Source organism: Delphinus delphis, chromosome 10, assembly GCF_949987515.2.
Source record: "Delphinus delphis chromosome 10, mDelDel1.2, whole genome shotgun sequence".
Classification (NCBI taxonomy): Eukaryota; Metazoa; Chordata; class Mammalia; order Artiodactyla; family Delphinidae; genus Delphinus; species Delphinus delphis.
In genome coordinates this window covers 85,217,119-85,238,804 of record NC_082692.2, presented here as the reverse complement: position 1 = coordinate 85,238,804, position 21,686 = coordinate 85,217,119, and the positions used below count along the sequence as shown (strand labels likewise).

The 21,686-nt window shown below is 42.7% G+C and overlaps 1 protein-coding gene across 2 annotated transcripts in view; it reads left to right on the top strand.

The window, feature by feature from the left end:
• EIF4E3 (eukaryotic translation initiation factor 4E family member 3) overlaps positions 1 to 20,562 on the top strand; it is a 63,747-nt gene extending 43,185 nt beyond the window's left edge. For both annotated transcript variants that reach the window (XM_060022913.1, XM_060022912.1), the window contains 5 exons: positions 5,338 to 5,432; positions 7,045 to 7,105; positions 9,709 to 9,775; positions 13,498 to 13,653; positions 18,043 to 20,562. In XM_060022913.1, the coding sequence (XP_059878896.1) occupies positions 5,407 to 5,432; positions 7,045 to 7,105; positions 9,709 to 9,775; positions 13,498 to 13,653; positions 18,043 to 18,089 (357 nt within the window). In that variant the 5' untranslated portion in view covers positions 5,338 to 5,406 and the 3' untranslated portion in view covers positions 18,090 to 20,562. The remainder of the gene's footprint in view (positions 1 to 5,337; positions 5,433 to 7,044; positions 7,106 to 9,708; positions 9,776 to 13,497; positions 13,654 to 18,042) is intronic.
• The last annotated feature ends 1,124 nt before the right edge of the window (positions 20,563 to 21,686 follow it).

Sequence of the window (21,686 nt, the reverse complement as noted above, 5' to 3'; positions counted from 1 at the left end):
AGAATCTTCCTTCTATACTTGTGTATGGCCGGTGATATCAAGGCATCCTCCCTTATCAGAAGGTTGTGGAGCTCCTGTGCTCTTGCAGGTCATTAAGGTAGGGCAGCAGATTGCTTTGCAAATCATTGGGAAGGGAGGGCTGTCCCTTATGGGAGGAGAGGTTTTATAGGTCAGGACCGATAATGGAGAATGATAGAAAGATTGATTCCAAGTCGTCACTGCCCTGGAACACAGCAGGGCAGCCCACGGTGGGTGGCATCCTGCAATAGAATGACCTGCAGTGAACCATTTGGGTGAAGGGACAGGGTCGAGGGAAGAAAGAGAGAAACTCCCTCCTGAAAAAAGAGAGGGAAAGCCCTGCAGGCAGGTCTACTTCATAGTTCTGTTTAGTGAAGGTTAGTATCGAGAATAACAGGATTATGTAGCTGTCATTTAATTTATTCATGGGGTACGTGATGGGATCATCATTATAGTCACAGCCCAGTTGTGCAGAAACAGAACTGAAGTCCAGGTACCTGGATCCTGTCCGCTGGCATGTTGGCAGTGGAAGCCGCTGTGCACGTGGGGTGGGAGATTAAATCTTGTAAAGTGAAAGTGATTCAGTCACTTCAGATGTAAAACTTGGTCTCTCAAGGGGGATCAGAATATGCCACCCCAAAAACGTCACTTGAGCTTAAGAATTACTTTGAACTGAAGGCAGTTGAAAAACAGCAGGGCCAGGAGGAGCTCTCTGACCTCCTCTATCTGCCTGAAGTCAGGGCATAAATTACCCTTTTAAAAGTGACATAAATTTACATTTGTAAAGGTATCCCTTTTTCTTACCCCTTGAGTCTGCATAACAAACCTACTAAGCAAATACTAAGCTGTATTTCCTCAGCACAGTCACACCATATACCACCTCTAGGGGCCCCAGACCCCCTTTCCTTTGTCTGGTCACTCTCCACAATTTATCATCCTTTGTTAAAATGGTGTATAAGCTTCTGAGTCCAATCACGTCTTTGGGTTTTCACCAAAGTGAAAGCCCTGTGCACTGAAAAATATTAACATCAATAAACACACACCTATGGGCCTTACCCAGGAAGCCGAATACACACTGCTCTGCTGTTTCCCCCAGCTTTTCTCCTGTTCTCTCAATGTGTGAACCCCACTTAGCTCCCTGACTCAGACTTTGTTTTTCATTCATTGACTTAACTGCGTGGTGAGAAATTGCCCACTCCCCTATCAGTCCTCCAAACTTTGGTTCTCACTTTAAGACCTTTGGAATGCAAAGCAAAACCCATTTCTCTCTCCACTACCTGGCTCTCCCAGGTCAGAAACACTTTGCTTTCAGCCTGTTGTATCTGCTGTGAATTTAAAAACATCCATTAAGCTCTTCAGTTGCCTTTCTTCTGGGCTCTGCCCTTCCCATAAACCATTGATTTACTTGGTGGGATGCAAGCCCCAGCCAATTAGAAATACCTAAGGAATGAAAACGTTTGTTTAAAATTTCAGAAATACTTTCAAAGATTTATATGCTGTGACCTGCGGAAGAAATGCTGGATTTGTTGGGTTTTTTGGAGGTGTATTTGCTGCATGTTTTTCTTTTCTTTCTTTCTTTCTTTTTTCTTTTTTTTTTTTAACACCATGTTGTCTGTCACCACATGGCATCTTTTCTTCTCAAGTATTTTCAAGTATATTCTCTTTTTTTTTTTCCTTCAAAGCATTTAGTAAAAAATGAGGAAATTTGCCAGTTTTCCTGGTAATGATTGATTATCTATTTGGCAAAGGACTGTTGGGAGGAGCATAATTGCTTCAGTCAGGACTAGTAGGTTGGGGATTTGTTAAGTGGACACCATTGTCTAGTGAATCTAAGCAACCTGGGACTCACGACAGCGCCCTGCCCTCCTTGGTGTCCACACATGTTGACTGAATAAGTGATGCCTGACTTCCCTCCCTCTCCTCGGGTTGTCGTTAAGGCTTTTGGAAAAAACACTTCATTATTATTAATAAACATTGTGCTTAGCTTTACTGCAATCTACTGTTTGCAGACCACTTAGAATTAATTATAAGTCTAAGGGCTTTTGAAATCTATTTGCAAGGTTCTATCTGTAGTAAAATTTAGATGGTTTAACAAACAAAAGTATGTTACAGAGAATATGACCAAGAATTATCAAGTTTCCAGTGAAACAGCACTTTCGCTTCCGCAGGGGAGGAAGAAGGTCTAAGGAGCTGTGTGATGCCGGGTTCCTTCCTTCAGCTCTTTTGCCATCATACATGCTTGACGAGTATTCTACACACTGCGTGAGGTTTGCAATATGGAAACAGACCGACTTAGTGCCACGGACTTTAATGGGGGTCTTTTCCATGCGGTCACCGCATATTTCACTCTCATTTTGTGTTCATGCAGAAACGTGCAGATATGCACTTGAATGAGTACATTAGGTCAGGGTGAAGTGTCTCACTGTATCTTCTTGGGCTGTAATCTCCTCCTCTCGCATTTGCCAAGACTAACAAAATCAGTTGTCTGTGTTTTCAAGAGAAGCTTCTAAAGCCACACACTGTAGCACGATCCTTAGTGTGATGTTCTCACCTTTGGAACGGGAGAAGCATTTTGTTGTGTTTTCCAAGGTGCTTCAAACACTGGGTGAAAAGTTAGGATTTGAGAACTTTGGCAAGGGTGTGAGGGCAGGTGCTCTGGCCTTTTAGGAGACTTGAAGTTTGCTGGCATCAAAGTCCTCTTGGTGGAAGCAGGGATGTATATTCTAGCATAAGTGTGTCCATAAATTCTGCACAGGTCATTGCCACATCATTGCAGAAGTCCTAGGCTAGAGCTAAGGCAGTGGCATAGTCAGTGTGATGAAGGGCACGTGCTGGTGGGAAAACATCTTCAACAGGTGCCCCTCACTCTGTGACCTCGTCCATGACCTCGTGACCTGGTCCATGGCTTCTAGGACTGGAGAAAGATGTGCCTAAAATATGTAGTAATATCTGCAGAGGAAATAGCTTAGTGGTTAAGGGTACAGGGTTTGGAATCCAACTGCCTGGCCTCAGATTCCAACTCTGCCTATTCACACCCATACCACAGGCTATAACTGAAATATTGGAGTAATCTTATTATTTGCACTGATAGCAAACCATTTATAAGGCGGGTATCTCCACAAAGACAGATGTCTGAGCATCTACTGTTACTACAGAGCTATTTTCAGTTACTTCCTACATTAGCACCGTTTTAGTATAAGGGACCCCAGGTATTCTTTTTGTTTGTTTTTTTTTTTTTTTCCTAGCATTTAAAAAATTTTTTTCTCCTCATATCCTTTTTTTAAATAACTTTTATTGGAGTGTAGTCGATTTACAAAGTGTTAGTTTCAGGTGTACAGCAAAGTGAATCAGTTATACATATATCCACTTTTGTTTTTTATATCCACTTTTTTTTTTTTAAGATTCTTTTCCCGTGTAGGCCATTACAGAGTATTGAGTAGAGTTCCCCGTACTATGTGGCAGGTTCTTATAAGGTATTCTTATTGTATTCTATGGTATTCTTATAAGGTATTGTTATTGTATTCTATGTATTCTATTGTCAGGTGGTTTTTGGTTTTTTTTCTGCCTTCAGTTTCATCTTATTGCTGTTGCTGGCCTTGCAGTTAATTTGGCTCCAGTTTTTATGCAACGTGGGCTCAAACAACCCATAAGGATTCTCATTCGACATCGATAAAATTTCATTCCACCTATGCCGCTCTGTTCATGATGCCCTTGGATTCATGTTTCTAATTGTCCTATTGCTTGTTCTGTTCTCCTCAGATCTACTAGGAGACCCAGACAACCACCCTTGACTTACTTCACCACACAGAGTGATATTTTTCATTTGTATAGTAATTCTGTGCATAGAGTTGGTAGCGTAGAGATTCCTGGTACCGTTCCAAACAAGCTGGGAAGGGTTTTCTTCTTTGTAAAAACTCACTTCTTGTCCTAATCCTCGTGGTCATAGCACACAGTGATGCTTGGGAGGATTAGTCTGTGTGCCTCAGTTTCCTTATCTATAAAACAAGAATAATAATTGTACCTCTTAGTTAGGTTGTCATTAAGATAAATTACATAAACATGTAAAAGTCAGAGACCAGGGCTTCCCTGGTGGCGCGATGGTTGAGAGTCCGCCTGCCGATGCAGGGGACGCGGGTTCGTGCCCCGGTCTGGGAAGATCCCACATGCCGCGGAGCGGCTGGGCCCATGAGCCACGGCTGCTGAGTCTGCGTGTCCGGAGCCTGTGCTCCGCAACGGGAGAGGTCACAACAGTGAGAGGCCCGCGTACCACAAAAAAAAAAAAAGTCAGAGACCAAATCCTGGCCCTATTACTGTTGCTGCTGTTACTCTCATTGTTACTATTACTCTACTATTTTTATGTAATCTGTTTCTGACTACCAGCCACCCTGTGTCTTAGTTCCAGCTGTTGTAACAGAATACCATAGACTGGGTGGCTTCAGCAACAAACATTGATGTCTCACAGTTCTGCAGGCTGCAAGTTCAAGATCAGGGGTGCCAGAATGGTCAAGTCCTGGTGAAGGCAGTCTTCCTGGGCTTATAGGCAGATAGGCGTCTTCTCATTATATCCACACATGGTGGACAGAGAGGGCTAACTCTCTTCCTTTTCTTATTGGGACACTAATCCCATCACTGGGCGGGGGGGTTCCATCCTTATGGCCTAATTATGCCCGAAGACCCCACCTCCTAATTCCATCCTATTGGGGGCTTGGGTTTCACTATATGAGTTTGGAGAACACACAATCATGGAATTCCTAACACTGTGCATCTTGGGCAACTTGTGGCTTTGGCAGCTGAGCTATTTCCTTTTCCTCCTGGGAGAGGAAAGGAAGGGGGACAGAGCACATGAGGTGATTCCTCTTTGCCTCCTCTATACCCCATCCCCCAATCCAAAGTGTAACAGATTCTTTCTAGGCTTAGAAAGAAGACAGAGTCAGTGTCATGAGGAAATATGGTTCAGTACACGTATTCAGCACTACAGGCTTTTATTAGATGCCATATACCTGTCAGAAAAATCATTAGCAAGATCTTTACCCTGTTTTATGTGGAGACACATTGCATAGGAATGTTTGCTAAACCATAGCTTCCTGAAGCATACAACTTAGCCTGACTTCAGAAAAGAACATTCTTTAATGTTATGTTACATTTTCTAGCAGAAAATTAGGAAGAATACTAAGAAAAATCTAGTTTGAATGGGTAGGACTTAATGAGATCTGATTTTTTTTTCTTTAATGCATGAATTTTATAAGCTTTAATGCATTAATTTTATAAGCACAGTAAGTCAATACTGGGTGTATTAAACAAAGTGTTTTTCTTTTAAAGATATTCTGGAGTGTGTACAATAATATTCCTCCTGTGACTAGCCTGCCTTTGAGATGTAGTTATCATTTAATGAGAGGAGAGAGGCGGCCACTTTGGTAAGTGTCTTCTGTATAGTTTGAGGTTAAGGTGGGAGGGAAATGGTTGTGAACTTAATAAAATAACTTCATGCCAAATTGGAATGCCGAAGTAATTTTCTCCTGGTGGTGTCGCAAAGTCATTTTAGCCATGATTTAATTTTGAAATAGACCCCTTCCCTCGACCCCTTTCCCCTTGTGCTCCAGAGTGATGAGCAGGTGTCTCAGCATCCGCCCACAGAGGACCCCATTGCAGTCTCACAATACCTAGGTCCTCATTAGCTCGCTGAAGGTGCCGTGCAGGTCTTTGTATCGGGGTGTGGCATCATTTGGGTTTGTTCTTTCACTTGTTCAGTAATGACCTGGACAGTGGAGTGAAAAAGCTTACAGGCTGGAGGGGAGATGAGGGAACAGATGTGGTACCCACATCTATTATATGAACAAAGATCATATAACCTCAGACATACCTCATGTGGACCACATAGAAAGTGTATGATACTGATCACGGCCCAGGGTTGAGGGGAAGGTGTCTTTCTTCTTTAATAGCTGGAGTAGTGTTGAGGGTGGAGGACAGTAAGCCAGTTTGCCTAGGCTGGAGTCCCAACTAGTAGTAAATCCTTGCATCATGTCCCTCAACTGATCTAAGCCATTTACTCATTAATAAAATGGGAATATATCTTAGCTCTTTGGTAGCAAATGGCAGAAACGTAAACTGAGCCAAAAAAAAAACAACAAAAAGGAATCTTTTGGCTTCTGTAACTAAACAGTCTACCGGTAGGGCTGATTTCAGGCAGATCTGGGTGCTCAGTTCTTCTTAGGAATCTGACACTCTCCGTCAGACTTGCTTTGCTTTTCTCTGCCTTGGCTTAATTTTCAGGCAGGTTTTCCCATTTGTGACAAAATGGCTTTTATAAGCTCCAGTCTGAAGCCCTACAAGTTTGTCAGTGTCAGCATTCACCAGCTCCAGTAACATGCCAGGGCAGGCTCTCATCGGCCCAGCGTGGGTTGCCTTTCCATCCCTGGCCAATCATAAAGACTACGAAGTCATAAGTGTCTGGGTCATAAGCCCACCTTTAAAGCTAGGATATGGAATCAGCCATATCAGAAAGGGTCTGGCATAAGAGTAGGGGACAGGTAGCTCCTTAAAGGGAAATTGGGGTGCTCTTGCCAGAAGAGGGAGCAGTTACTACACAGGGAGACAGCAGATGTCCTCTACCGGGGCTGAGTCCCCTATTAGGCTTATGACACAAGACTGAAATGCGAATCAGATGAGGCGATGTCAAGAGCATGACATTGAAATGTAAAGGCCTTCTCACCTGTGAAGCACTTGTATTAGTTTGTCCACCCCAGGGGGTCTAGGGAACCTCTCCTCACCAGCTCCTTGAGGATGAGAACCTGGTATCCCATCACCTTCCCTACCCTTTTGGCCACTGAATCCCACCTTCTTCCCTCCCCATCTCCATCCCCTTCCTTTTTCTTTCATCTGCTTCTGTTTCTAGTAAAACGAACCGGGGAGAGTTTATTGCAGAATGCTCCGTTGTTTATTGTTTTTAATGTCATCCATTGTTGAACTAGATGTATGTAGAGCTACTTAATCCATGAGTGTAACTGTGAACATTGGTCTTTGATCCAGGGAAGAGGAGAGTAATGCAAAGGGTGGCGTATGGAAGATGAAAGTTCCCAAGGACAGCACGGTAGGTTCGCTCTCATCCTTTTCTAGAAGCTAAGTTCGGGGTTGTTGACAGCTTATGATGAACCTCTTGTGCGTTCTAGACAGTCCGCCTGGTAGACTCAGAATGGGACCGGGGGTGAGAAGTTCTATTCTGACCTTGGGGGTTTTCTGCCTCACACTGTCACCTTGAAAATGCATTGTGAGTCTCTGTAGAAATGGTGTAAGAGTGTGACTGTATCATATAGTTCTGAACAGCTACATGCCTATAAACTTTACAGAAAAGCTGATTAGGGCTGTCATGTCCTCCACAGCCATGACCGACATGTGGAAGTGGGTCTACGTAGTGAGAAGCAGGATCCTTCCCAGCAAAGGCTCGTCGCTTCCCCACTGGGGCGACAAGCACTTCTGAGAATGACCCTGGCACAGAGAGTGGGGACGTGTGGGAGGCCTTGCATCTCACCGCCCTTTGGGGTTTCATGCGAGGCCGTGTCCAGTCTCCCTCTGGGGCTGATGAAACCCTGGTTAATGGCAGCAGAGCCTGCTCGGCCGTTGGTTGGCAGTGGTCAAGCCTCAGAAACCTGGGTTTCCCGGGAGTGGGCTCTAATTCATTGTACCGACTGAAAAGAGCATTCAAATCTATTCTTAAGCCGCCTTCGAAAATGGATGAAAGGACACATGCTCCCCAGTCTCACCTTTTCATGGTTTCTTTCACGTGGACGAGCTCAAAGGATTGAAACATCTCCAGGGACCCATAGGCTTGACCTTGCATTGTTTCCCGATGAGCACACACCGAAAGATATGACCCAATTTGTTCGTTAAAGGTGCAAACTATCGTTAAGATGCATAGCTACGAGATTTGGCTAGTATTTGGCATACATAATTTTTAAAACGTCAGGGGAGCAAACAAAAAAACAAGCAAGGCCTGTGAAGCTCTTCCTGCCCCCCTGAAAGGAGAGAAAGTTGTTTTGAATTTCCATAAGGACACCTTTTCCTTGCCATGTTCTTTATTTACTTGCAGTAGACATTGACTTCTGGTAGAAACAATCATGACGTCAGCATTGGATGAAAGGTAGCTGAAAGACAAGTTTGTCCTCCCTCCTTGTCAGCTCACTTGACCCCATTCAGTCGCAAATAATAACGCTTTCACATCTGCACAAGTGCCCTCATCCCAAGCAGCTCAGCCCTCTCTTTGTTGCTGACCGGTGGGAATCCGGTGGGTCAGCCTCCTCTGAATTCACAACAGGAGAGGGAACATCCCCTCCCCCTAACTTCCTCTCAACACCCTCATCTTTGTTCCTAATAGCGTAAGAGACTGCAGATGAGACAGATAAAAAACAGAAGCGATGGTTTCTAGGTGGGAGACAGGTAGACCAGACAGAGGGTCTAGGAAAGAGAAAAGAAAACCCTCCTTGAGAGTGAAAAGCCATGATGATTGACTGCTGTGGTCTTGGTTAAAAATTCAGTGAGGCTGCTCTCAGCTCATTAGAACATGATAATACGTACTCTCATTATAGTTAATACATTAGTGGGCGCCTGGTCCAGAGCAAACACGCAGCTGTTTATGGAATGGATCTTAAATCTCCAGTGCTGTTGTTGCAATCACAGTACTGAGCCCGTCGAACGCAACATTTGTTGACTAATTTCATGGTCACAACAGCCCTGGGAGGTCGGTCCTATTATTATTCCCTGTTCACTGAAGGAAACTGATGCTCAGAGAGGCTAATAAGCCTGCCTAGGGTACAGCTCTAAGCCGGCTGTCAGGAATCAAACCCGGTTCTGGTGGAGTTCAGGGCCTGTGAACCAAGACAAGGAAGAGATACGGAACCAAGAACTTTTTGAGGAAGAGCAACTGGAAAGAACTTGGAGACCTCCAGTTACCTGTGCGTGGATGCTGACTGTTGATTGGATGGCATTAGGGGGTCTTCAGCAGAAGAGGCTCCAGGTTTTCTCATAGGGAAGAGGTGGACTAGAGCGTGCACTGATTCTTCCAGGGAAATGCACATGTGCGCGCACACGCACACGCACACACACCACAGTTCAGTCACTTAGCAGAAACAAAATGCCTTCAAGTGAATGGAGATCTGCAAGTCTCTGGTAGTCAGTAAACCAGAAATTTCCTTAAGTGTTCTTCACTTGTGTAACCTTGGAAGTACCTTATAAACTGCTGGAAAAGCAGGAAAGGGTTTTGAAGAGAAGGATGGTCCTAATAGCATTCACTTATAACCAGCTGATACATTTTGAATCAGTGAGAGGCAAAGAAATGGGAAAAGCGTAGGTCGTTTGAGTGCATTTTCCCCACGTTGCTCTCAACTTCATCAGAGGTGGCACTAGAGATTAGCTCTGAAGCTTCGGACCCCACAGTTTTGTGGACACAGAGTTTGTGACTTGGGATCCCTTGTATCTCTCTGTGCAAAGCGATGTGTAAAACAGTACAAACGTGCCACCACGTGGGTGTTTACACCTGTGATTCAGCGATGCCTGCGGGCTCCAGATACGGGCGTGGAAAGGGCGTGAGAGGTTAAACTGTGACTTGGGTAGCTCCTGAAGATAATTGTTTAAAAATGTATATGTGTTCCTTTTCTTTGGTTTTCTTTTGCTTTGCTTTTTGTTCTTTTCCCACACCAGTCCACAGTCTGGAAAGAGTTGTTGTTAGCGACTATCGGGGAACAGTTCACAGACTGTGCCGTCGCAGGTAATGAGACCCTCAGCTCTGGCGTCCCCGCTCGCGCGTGCTTGGCTTCTGCTTGTTCCTTGCTGAGCCTTGTTTCTGTGTGTTTGCCTTTTTTACATATTTTGGAGTTGCTTCTTTTGTAACTATGAAGTTACTTAGCTTTTTCCCATGTGCTCGTGGCGTTTTCATGTTACATGTGTATGTGCATATGTATACTTACATATGTGTATATTGCGTGGATATACATATGTGTATACGCCTATATATTTTTTTGCACTTAGAGCTCATCTTCATAGTGTCCGTGACCATCTGTCTAAAATAAATAGGCAGAAAAAAAGGAAAACTGTTTTTTTTTAATTGAAGGGTAATTGACATACAGCCTTATATATGTTCCAGAAGAAAATGAAATTTGACATTGGGCTCCTAACACCACTGGTGGTGGGCTTCCTTCACCAGTTCCAGTTCTTCCAGAAGAGCCCAGTGGCTTAGTTGTCACCTGAAGTTTGTAGTTAGGTCGGCACAGTCCTTTCTGCCCCTCTCAGTTACTCGCCCCTTCCTCCTGTCCCTCTCTTGGTCCCTTCTACTCAGAGTGAGAGATAAAGGGGAGGTGGGGATGAATCGCCATTAGCGTCTGTGATCTGACAACTGGGGCTGAAATGTAAAGTCTTCAGGACTTGACTTTGAAGACTTTACTTGAAGACTCACTCAGTTTTCAAATACTGAGTGCGTTTCTGAGAGCCCTGTGAATACATTTCTATTTTGCTTTTCTTGTTTGTTTGTTTAATTAAAGTATAGCTGATGTACAAAACCCATACGTTACAGGTACACAACATAAAGAGTCACAATTTTCAAAGATTACACTCCATCTGTAGTCATTACGAAATATTGACTCTGTTCCCCAGGCTGCGCGACACATCCCCGTAGCTTATTTTATACCTAATAGTTGGTACCTGTTAACCCCTTAGCCCATTTTTATTTTGCTTTGTTTTTGTCGTGAAACCACTGAGAGAGGAAAATTGAATTGCTCGTTTAAAGTTTTGTTTTTTCTTCTTGGGTAGTTCCCTCTGAATGCTTCTGAGGTAACATTTAGAATCACATTTTTCCTGTTCAGCTTTCATTTTTTTTTAACTCTTTGGTATTGACTGATTTGCCCTCAGGCGTCTTAACTGGTTCTGTCTTTGGGAACCCTTATAGGCCTAGCCGGTGCCAAGCAGGTTTCAGATTTACCTCACTAACAGTTTCAATCATTCTCCTTTTGTTTTCCTTAATTCTTACACGTCTTTTTATTCACTGAAGACAGAACCTGGGTTAAGATGAAATTATCTTAAAAGTACAGATCCCTTCCGTTTAAATAGGGGGTAGGTAGCAACTTTACAATATGTAGTCAAAAATGCATCTTCGGTATAATTATAAACAGGTAAATCCCCGGGAGAGGAAGTTTTCTGTATGAATTATTCCTGTTTCCAGAACCAGGGAAAATAGTCTAAGTAATAATAAATAGGCAGGATTGAGCAAAGAAGACCTATTGTTCCGTGCTTGACTTTGGAACGAGAGCACCATTAAGTATTAACTGTTCGCTCTTAATTAACCCAGCCCCACCACTACAGCAGGTCAGCTCATCTCTCTGGTCCTCACTTCCCCCATCTTCAAACAGTGGCTCCTCCTAACTCTGACGTCTTGTGCTGCCAGTACCCTAAAATCATCGGCGTTTTTGCCGGTTGATTCTGCTTATGAATATTACATGTTTGCTGATGGATCTCCTTTGCATACGGGCTGCAGCCTTTTTACCATGCCCTTTCTGAAAGTGCTGTGCTAGGAGGTTACACGTAGGAACCAAAAGCCAGACGAGACTGAAATATTGACAGTTCAGCATTTTCAGCACCCGTAAAGCTACAGTACCCTCTGCCCAATAGTGTAGAAATGGGCAAAACAAAAAGACTGGAAAATGCTGCTCTTTTCCTGAAAGGCTGAGCTAGTGTCTTCACGACTGTTCTTGAAAGTGGTGAATGCCAAAGCTTCCCTCTTCACTTGATGATTTTTGGTTCACATAGAATTTAACATTGAGCTCTAGCAAATATACTTTGAAGATAAATGAGAAAACAAGAAACACGTACATAAGACACATTTCTTGAGGGGATAATAAGTTTCTGTGGGTAGCCGTGATCAGGTACTGTTTACTCTTTTGGAAATTTTTGTTTAAATGTGACATGTATACAGAAAAGGACACAAACTGTTATGTGTGTACCTTAATATTCTCAAAGTAAACAGATCCCTGTAACTGGCACCCAGATCAAGGAACAGAATGTTACTGGCCTCCAGAATCTCTCCACACCCTCCCTTCCCCCAGAGGTGGCCACAAGCCCGACTTCTGACACCTTCGACTGATTTTGTCTGCTTCCAAACACTTCTATACGTGGAATTATTTAGTGTCACGTCATACACATTTAGCCAGAGTCAAGTTTATTTACAAAGGAAAGAAGGGAGAGAGGGAAAAAGGGAATGAAGGAGAGAAGGGAAGGATGGAGGAAAGAAAGGAATTATTTTACTGAAGATGAACTCCTTTAGTAATTGGACAGGTCCTCATTTAAATTGTATCTAAATGCTGGAACGTTTTAACCTCCAGAAGACACACGGGAAAACTGATAGCAGAAATATTGAGATGTACAGATTTATAGTAAATAAGGAAAATTAGGCAAAACATATTAACTAAAGCAAAATTTCCTAACTTTGATAATGCTCATCTTTCACATTTCACTCGTTGATGCTGAGTGTGCAAGGGCAGAGGGGTGACCCTACTTCAGTAATACGCTGCAAACATGTATACCAGGAGTCAAGTCTTCACTCCTGTCATTTTGCTGCAAATGACTGTACACAAAGTGGCCCCAGAGGACAGTACACAATCCTACTTATCCAGCCACCATTCTCGAATGCCTACAGAGCAGCCCCCAATCCAGAATTTAGTTAAGAAAAAAAAAAAAAGACCTACATTAATCAAAGTAGATAAATGCTTTCCTGCCCATTTGCCGAAGTGCTCTAAGGACATGGCCACACTTAGAAGATACTTACTTTATACACAGAGCTAACAGATGGTCATTGATTCTCTAGCCTACAGTTAAAATGCCCAAACCAGAAGGGGGATGGCTAGGGAGAAACAGGCAAGAGCAGGGATGATTAATAAGAAAGGAGCAGACAAGCAAAACCACAGAAAGCAGAATGAGCAACTCGGAACACACAGTCTGGGTCCAGTTAATGTTGGGGACTGGAGCACTAACCACCCCGAGATCTCTGAATGGTTGGCGGGAAGTCGGGAGAAATACTTGCTGTTCTCACAAAGACAGCCAAGCATCGAGGAAAAAGTTCATGTGAGTTCAGTTGGCTTTCGGGGGGCCGATCATTATGCACCTTGAAAAAGTCTTATCAAAACAGAGTAAGAAATAGTCCAAAGCTTCGGTAACATGTTAAGAAGGGTAACTCACTTGTCTGGAAAATTTGTTTGGCCGGGACACTCTGTTTACCTAAGTCGCCGGATAAATGTGATGTGACTGCTGCAGCTTTTGCCCACTAACTTGCTTTTTGTCCAACGATCCCCCTTAGAAACAGTATTTATCACGGGTTCTCTCGTGCCACCTTGTCTTGATCATCTTCTCTACAACTTACAGATAAAATGATAAGTGCTAGAAAACTGGGTCCCAGCGGACTTGAAATTATCACTCATTTCTTTCTTCCCCCTTCCTTCCGCTCAGATGACGAAGTAATAGGAGTTAGTGTCAGTGTCCGGGACCGGGAAGACGTCGTCCAAGTCTGGAATGTAAATGCCGCCGTAGTTGGGGAAGCCACCGTTTTAGAAAAGATCTATGAACTCCTGCCCCACATATCTTTTAAAGCCGTATTTTATAAACGTAAGTGCTTCATTTCCAGTTACTACTTTCTAGCTTATTCTATCATACTTTTAAAGACAGAAACCGTGTTGCCAATGAGGTGCAGGGAGAATCGCTTGAAATTCTATAATCCAATAAGTAATTCAATAAAATACATTTTAAGGGTGTTTTAAAAAAACTGTAGCCTCAGAAATTGAAGTGAGATTTCAGTTGTCGCCTAAACACACGGATCAGAAAAGGAGATACTTACTGTTTTTATTTCAAAAATTCAAACCTGATCTCAAACTTGTCATTCTCAGAAAAAATTACCTTCTATTCGAAGCAACAGTAACAAAAAAAGTTATTATATGAGCTGGCAGGTAGATTTTCAATCATCCCTTCATAAACAGGGATTTATAATGTATAACATCTGTATCCGTGGAGGAACTCGTTCTGCGCACAGGCAAGATTGAATGTTCTACTGAAATGCTAATACGTCCTCATTACGGATGACTGTGACACAGAAGAGAATGCACGCATAGTGGTGAAATGTTAACAGTATGAATAGGTGTGTGGACCCATTGTTTCCATCATGATTCATGTTCATTGCTTTTGTGTGCTCTTTTGAAAAAGTCATCTTTTTCATAATGAAAACAGCTTAGTGCTATTAAACCACTGTTTGGTAGATCAAACTGCGGGTTACAGTTTTAACAGTGAGTTAGAGCAAAGCATTGACAGCCCTACACGTATATGGTGAATTTCCTATTCCCCAGACTGTTCCAAGAGTCAGTAACCCAATTTTTTTAAACCACGGTATTTCATTGACTCTAAGATGCTCTTGATGATAAGTATTATTTTAGTATTTTACTAAGAAAGAAACATACAAGGCTCCTAATTGACCCATGGCACGTTCTTGATTCCGGGGTCTTCATATGTGCAGTGGGGAGGCGGAGTGGGGAGTGCATCTTAGCATTGGTGAAACATACTCTATTACCGCTTCACTTTTCCCAACCCCTCGTCAAAAAGGAGAAGAAAAAAAGTCAGATTTTGCTTTGTGATTGTCTTACTGTGATATGAAGACTAAGCCTCCCTCTAGGCACTCATATAGTCACAGGCCCAGTGCTTTAGATTTTAAGCAGTGGGACAGATCTGCTGCTGCAGATACTCAGGAGATGCTTAGCGTCTGAATTTTAAATGAAAGTTTCAGTAAAAGAGACAGAGGATGGCACTGCAGAAGGCGCTTATTGATTGTGCCGTGCGGAAGTCGCACATTTGTAGATGCAGTTTTGCCTCCATAGGGAGCATTAATTGTATTTTCAGCCCAGATATTCATTGAAAGTTCACCGAGGGTCTTTTTTTTTTGTACTCCACGAGACTCACTCCAGCAGAAACTCTCCAAAAGGAAGTATGTTTCGCCGCCATTTATGAACGGGGCGAACACGTTCTTTACCTCCTTAGGACCTTCTCCACATTTGACTCCAAAGAGTAGAGAAGCGATTTGGAATGGTCAAGTCAGGCAGTCTGGACTTCTGTCCCACTTCAACACCGTGACCTCGAGCAAGTCGCGGTGTCTCCTCCTTCCACTTCCCCATCTGACTGTTGAGAAGGTTGGTCTTAAATGATCTCCAAGGTCCCTTCTGCTTCAAAATTCTAACACGTAGGGTAGCAGCAGGCTCAACACATGATAGGAGTGTTTAGGCCACAGAGGTAATCGGGCCACTGAGCGGTTAGGCTAGTTTTTAGGCCAGTGGCAATAATGAGGTAAGACTAAGCAAAGATGAGTCATCACTTCGTTGTTGTGATGGCTGGGGTTGGGGGAGGGTGGGGGGAGAAAAAAGCCAGACAGAGGAGGGGACGTTGCAGCTCCCCAGATCAGGCGCCCTTAGGGTGTCTACGTTTATGTGGAGGCCACAGTGACGTTCGTGAGTCAGGCAGAACTGGCTGCGGGTCTTAGTAGAAATGCATATTTTAAGGGCATAAATTGACATTTAAAAATTCAAAGATTATTCAAATAAAAATTGGAATTGGAAAAAACAAGCAATTGTCTTTATTTTATATAAAGCAGGCAGTCCTTTACTCAGTAGGGTTATACACCACGTGCTGCAGAATTGATTTGGAAAAATGAGGTTTTGGGCAGAAATGTTACTCACAGCTTGATAAAGAACAGGCAGGGTGTTAGGTAGGTAGGTGAAGAACAGGTAGGGTGTTAGGTAGGTAGGTGAAGAACAGGTAGGGTGGTAGGGTGAACTAGGTCAGAAATGGCCAACTCCACGCTCTTCCTCAGTCTTGTTACAGGAACCACGTGACAGGGGAGATCTTCCCGCATAGAAAGAGCCCTGATGAATTTGGGCAGGGCCTCCAGGCAGGTGGCTGAGGGTCAGGCTGTTGATAAGTTATCTGTGGGTTAGATACAGTTTGGTTACTTGACTGAGAAACTTAAATGAATGGAGACCCCCTCCCCCCGCCAAATTCTGTTGGGCTCTTCGGAGCAGCTGAATGACAAATGTCTTCTGATGTGAGAATTGTTTAGAGCAGAGTTTGGCAAACTACACTGTCCAGCCAAATCTGCCCCCTTCCCACCTGTTTTCGTATGGGCTGCAGCTAAGAATGGCTTTCACATTTTTCAATGGTTGGAAAAAAATCAAAAGAAGAACTACGTTTTGTAACATATGAACATTGTATGAAATCCAAATTCCAGTATTTATATATAAAGCGTATTGGTACCTAGCAATGCCTGTTTGGGTATATCTCATCTGTGGCTGCTTTAGCGTAACAAGGGTAGGGTTAATAGTTGAGACAGAGACCCTGTGACCCACAGAGCCTAAGATGTTTATCCTCTGCCCCTTTCCAGAAAAAAGTTTGCTGACTCCTGGCTTTGACCTTTTCTATATTCCCTTTCAACCAAGGCTAACCCAAGGCCCACAGAACTTTTCCCTGTTCCCCAGAACTCTCCCGATTCTGAATGTTCTGTTCCCATCTCCATGACCCATCAGGACTGCACTGTCTTAACTATGACTGCCCCGAACTGTCCCTCCCACTGAGAAGTAATAAAAATCCATGGACAGTGCCTCTCTCTTGATTTATCTTTTGGGGTCCAGCATCGCTAAGAGGTCTGTGCCCCACCCCCCACTTGACCCAGTAGCAATGCTATACTTCATTGAAGAGCAGGCCATGTTTTGTTTGATGTCTGTCCTAAAAATCTTTCTTAAAAAGAAAAAAAAAAACATACAAAGTGAAATATTTATTAAGTTCTACATGTGAGAAATGTTCAATTAAGTCAGCTTGGAGTCCTGGCCACCCTTGGGAATTGGGCCAACCTGCGGTAACCCCGGGAGCTGCAAAGTGTGCTTCTCTCAATGTTTTATCCAAGTGAAGAGCAGGTTTGGGTGAATAACCATGATGATCCTAAAGGGCAAATGGTCCTGTTCCCCGCCTCACCCCTACCACACACTAGTCTGAAGAATTTAGTCCATCTTAAAAATACAGACTTAGGAGGGGCTTAAGAGGTGAGATGGGCCAGCCCATGTCTGCCCTCCTAGGACATCCTTCCTAGGGGGGAGGGGGGATGGACAAAGCATGGGGGATCCTGAGTGGCCTTTGGCTTTTTCAGCCCCAAGTCAGTAACTTTTCCATTTGAGAGAAGAGGATCTGCCCTTGCTTCATGATGATGGTTTAACCAAGTTCAGGAAGTGGATTTTCAAACTGGGCCTTTCGCCTTGGAGGAAATATTTTATATTTCACAGGTCTCCCAATTCCCACCTCCACTTTATAAAAATTTAAGTCTTTGGAAAATATTTTTCACAGCATCATTTTTTTATTCTGAAGTTCCTAATTTTAATTAGTCATTTTGCAAGCCAGACAGTAGGGCTGGAAAAAAAGAAGAAAGAAAAAAAAAAAAAAAACGTGACTGGGAAAAATAAAAGACCCATCCATTTAATGAAACTTCATTTCCCACAGAGGGTGTTTAAAGGTAGGGGAGGACCTAAGAGAATTGCTGTCCTCCTGGTGGTGTTCTCAGTTCTGTTTTACTTTTGTTTTGTTTTATTTTTGAAGATAAGCTTGTGAATGGCCCTGTCTTGGTTCTGTGAGGCCCCTCCCCAGCACTGCATTCTGCGGGGCGCATTTCCCTACAGAATTTGCTGGCAGCCCAGTGTATCCTCTTCATCAGCTTGCTGGGATTACTCATCCTCTCCGGCACAGCAAGAAGGAACAGGCAGCATGCCCATTGCTTGTTTATTCCTTGTTTTAATTTTCATTATTACGTTTCTCAGGAAATGCACGCCTTAGCTAACAGTTACTGGCACACAAAGGTATTTGAGTTCTTGCCAACATTTGGGGAAACTGAATGAGATGCCTTAGAGGAGGGTTGCCCCATCCTTTGCTTAAAGTTTTCTTTCCTTTTTTTCTTTTTTGTTTTTTTCTGTCCTTTAGCCCATGAAGAGCATCATGCTTTTGAAGGTGGACGTGGAAAACACTAATTGCACTCTGTAAAGAATTCTTTGTCCTTTGCTGATTGGTTTTGGAAACGGTCTTAACAGGAGGGAGAGTGAAGAGAAGACTTGCCGAAGCCCGATGCTGGTCCATTTAGAGTGGGTTTCTGCCCTTGCAGATTGAGCAATTAGGATTCAAAGTGGCAGGTGGGGTGGAGGGAGATTGTGTGGGTTTTTACCGTCACATTACTTGCTTTTTTTTTTGCTTTCTGAATTCTCTGTTCTTTTCACTCCATTTTTTTTTTTTTTTTGCCCTTTTAAACTCCTCATTCAGTCTAATTATTGTTTTCTATACTCCCCTTTCATTGAGGCACAAGAAATTGGTTTCCCTTTAAGTAGCTCTGCTGTACCTAGTTAATGAGAATATGCATAATCGTGACAATACTGCTTTTGAAAACCACACTATCCTCGGAGGAATACTAGCTGGGTGAAACCTGTCTTTTGATTATTTGTTGTGACACATTCCTACATACTGTGCACTGGGCATTGTTTTTTCTGTCCCAGGGAAAAGAAAAACCTTACTTAATCTGATTTTTCACTGAGAGCACACACATCTTTTATTTTTCCTTTTTAAGAATTTTTTTTTTTCCGAGATGAAAGGAAAGGAATAGTTGGGTTGCCAAACATGAAAACTATAACCACAGTTGAGTATCAGGATATAAATCAAACTGTAGATCTTTGGACCCTCGGTGGAAATACTTTCCAACCAGAATTTCAATTTGGCCTTTTCAAAGGGAGGCGCTTGGAGTGGTAGCAAGGGGTTTGTCTCAATAGGAAACCTTATAATTTCTGATCTAAAGAGGAGGTGATATTTTAAGTGTTTGAATTAAGCTGCTTCTAAATTTTGGGTGTGTGTACCCACTTAGGGCTTTCCAAATGAATTCAGACACATTTTGTTAAATGATCCCCTTTTACCGTTCACATTGTGTGTCGTTTCCAATAATCAATCATTCTCCGGTGTGGGCAGCTTTCCCCTGCCTTTTTCATTTAGGAGCAGAAGTTAAATCTCATTTCCAGGATGAATGTGAACATTCACAAAGTTGAACTCTGAATGCATTCTGTTCACATTAATTTTTAGAATTGTTGAGATACATCGTATTACGTTACCAAATAAATACCGGTTTTAGTAGAAGGAAATGACCACCCTCTGGAACACTCAGAATGTTCTGATTTCCCTCCGTCGACTCTGCCAAGCCTCCTACTGCGTCTACCTGAAAAAGGCAGGGCCATTTGGAGACGCTTCCTCCTGCTGGCTTTTCTTTCTGGACTCAGGGGAGCTAAGGCATGCTTATACTTTTCACAAAAGGGCGGTGCATCCCAACTTCATTGCACCCAGGACTTTTAATTCCTCTTGCAGTACTGACCAGCAGAGAGAGGTGGGGCTCCTTGCAGCCCGCAACCTGTGTTTGTAAATAAAATCCTCCATTCAAACATTTTAAACGATTTGAAACAATATCTTTTTACAAAAGTCGTGCCCTTCACTTGCATCACTAACCACATCAACCATAATAACAATGATCATGGCTTTTCTTTTTTTTTTTTAATGCTTTGTTTCTAAACTTGAGTTTCTCCAGTGATTTCAAAATGAGTTATAAGGATATCAGACCCATTTTTCAAAAGCCTGGAACTTTTATTTTTTTAAACATTGTACTAACATCCAACTTGTTTTTAAATTATTGATCAAGGATTTAAAAAAAATATTCTGGGCATGAATTTAAATTCTTTTTTATAATATAAGTACTTTTCTGATAGAGTAGAAAAAAGGATATAATTGACTTATCTTCATTATAATTGTCATATATATTTCCACAAGTAAATGGATGTTGAAGTATTTTTATTTTTGAACTTTATTTAAAGCATTGTGATGACATGTTCAACTTTTGCATGTATGTAGCTTTTGAAGTAAAAAAATAAAAGGAATAGGCATGTTAGGCTCCCATTAATGTTTTCTAGTTTCTATTGTTTATGATCACGAAACATGGTTTAACACACAAAGTAGGTTTTTTTGTCCCAGAGAACTTGTGCCACTCTTTCTGACCCTGTGGAAAATACCAGCTGTGAGAAGGGTTTAATTTGCCCAAGTTAAAAACCTATCATCTAAATTACCCTAAGAGAGGATTTTGTCAGATTTTGCTTTGGAAATTGTTTTAATTGACTATTTAGTTCTTAAGAGACAGTGTATGAACTAAGCTGATGTAATCAGTTTAAAAACCTCTCATTACCTTTTTGGATTAAAGAAGCTAATACTCTGGAGATACAAGGAAATGTTTTGTGGGGCACGTGACTTCAGTGTTAGGGTGGCGTCCCCCCCTCGGCCATTGCTGGGTAAAGGGGGTACTTGCAGTAGAATCCGGGTGACTTTCAGTGAAGTCTTTGCAGGTGTAGCCTGGACTCTCTGCATAGAGCCATCCAGAAGCCAGAGAGCTTGCTCTCTGGTCTTTGTCATTCCTATTAAATAAGGACAGATGGTACTCATTGAAAGTAACTTGTCTGTATTTCGGTTCTCTTTTGTAAGCGCTTTCTGAATGCCAGCTCACTCCGTTTTAATATTCCTCCCACCCACAATGTTTCTGCATTTCTGAAGTGAGGGTGTAGTTTACAGAGGACACGTCCATTTAATATGACGTGCCTGTTAAATTGAGGGATACAGTTGATGGAGAAAAAACATGGAAAGGAAAACACAATTCTGGTAAACTTTGAGTTTAACTTGACTCTGACCTTCTCCACTTTCTTGAATTTAGCCGATGTCTAGATCATACATGTAGTCACAAGACTTTGTACTTGAAAGAAATTTTGAACATAATTGGGCCCACTAGACATAGTGTATAATCTACCCACAGAGAGATTGTCCTTTGTGAAAGGACAGGGGACTAGCCAGCGTGATAGAGCTGGGCATTGAAGTCTGCAGGCTACACCGCAGTCCAGGCTTCCTTAGACAGGGAACACTCCAAGTCTGTCCCCCTAACACCAAAACATGTCACCCCGATCACGCACTAAATATCTGATCCAACCTGGCCATCGATACACCGATACATAATCAGATACCCTTGTTATAAGCAGCTCTCGTTCTCTGCCTGTCACACTCAGTGACCGAAGCAGTGTCACAGTGTGGTGTTAGAAAGTAACCTTATTATCCCAGGAGGCGGGCATTTTGCTACACGATGCCCAACTCTGAGAGGATCCCAACTTTTGTATTTACACAAAGCTGACAACGTTTGGAGCGACCACATGGTGGCGCTGCTTTCCCGCCAGCGGTTCTGCCTCAGCAGCATCGTGTATCCAGCTCTGTTTGTATAATCATTTTAAGGTTCCACTGCCTGTTGCTCTTGTGGTTTTATAAAAATTTGATGAGGTACTACCAGTAGAAGTTTAGCTCTCCTACACCTAGTAAAAATGTGTCAAAGATAGAGCACTCCGGATGTGCTTTAAAAAAAAATCTCAAATCTTAGGCTCTCATTGAGCCTATAAGCGGTTAGGAAGAGAAGGAATGAAATAAACTAACATATAGGAAATACCAGAAATATTTCATCAAAGTGGGCAAATCTTGTGCCCAAAGGGAGAAGTAAAGTTAGAGTTTGATTCTTT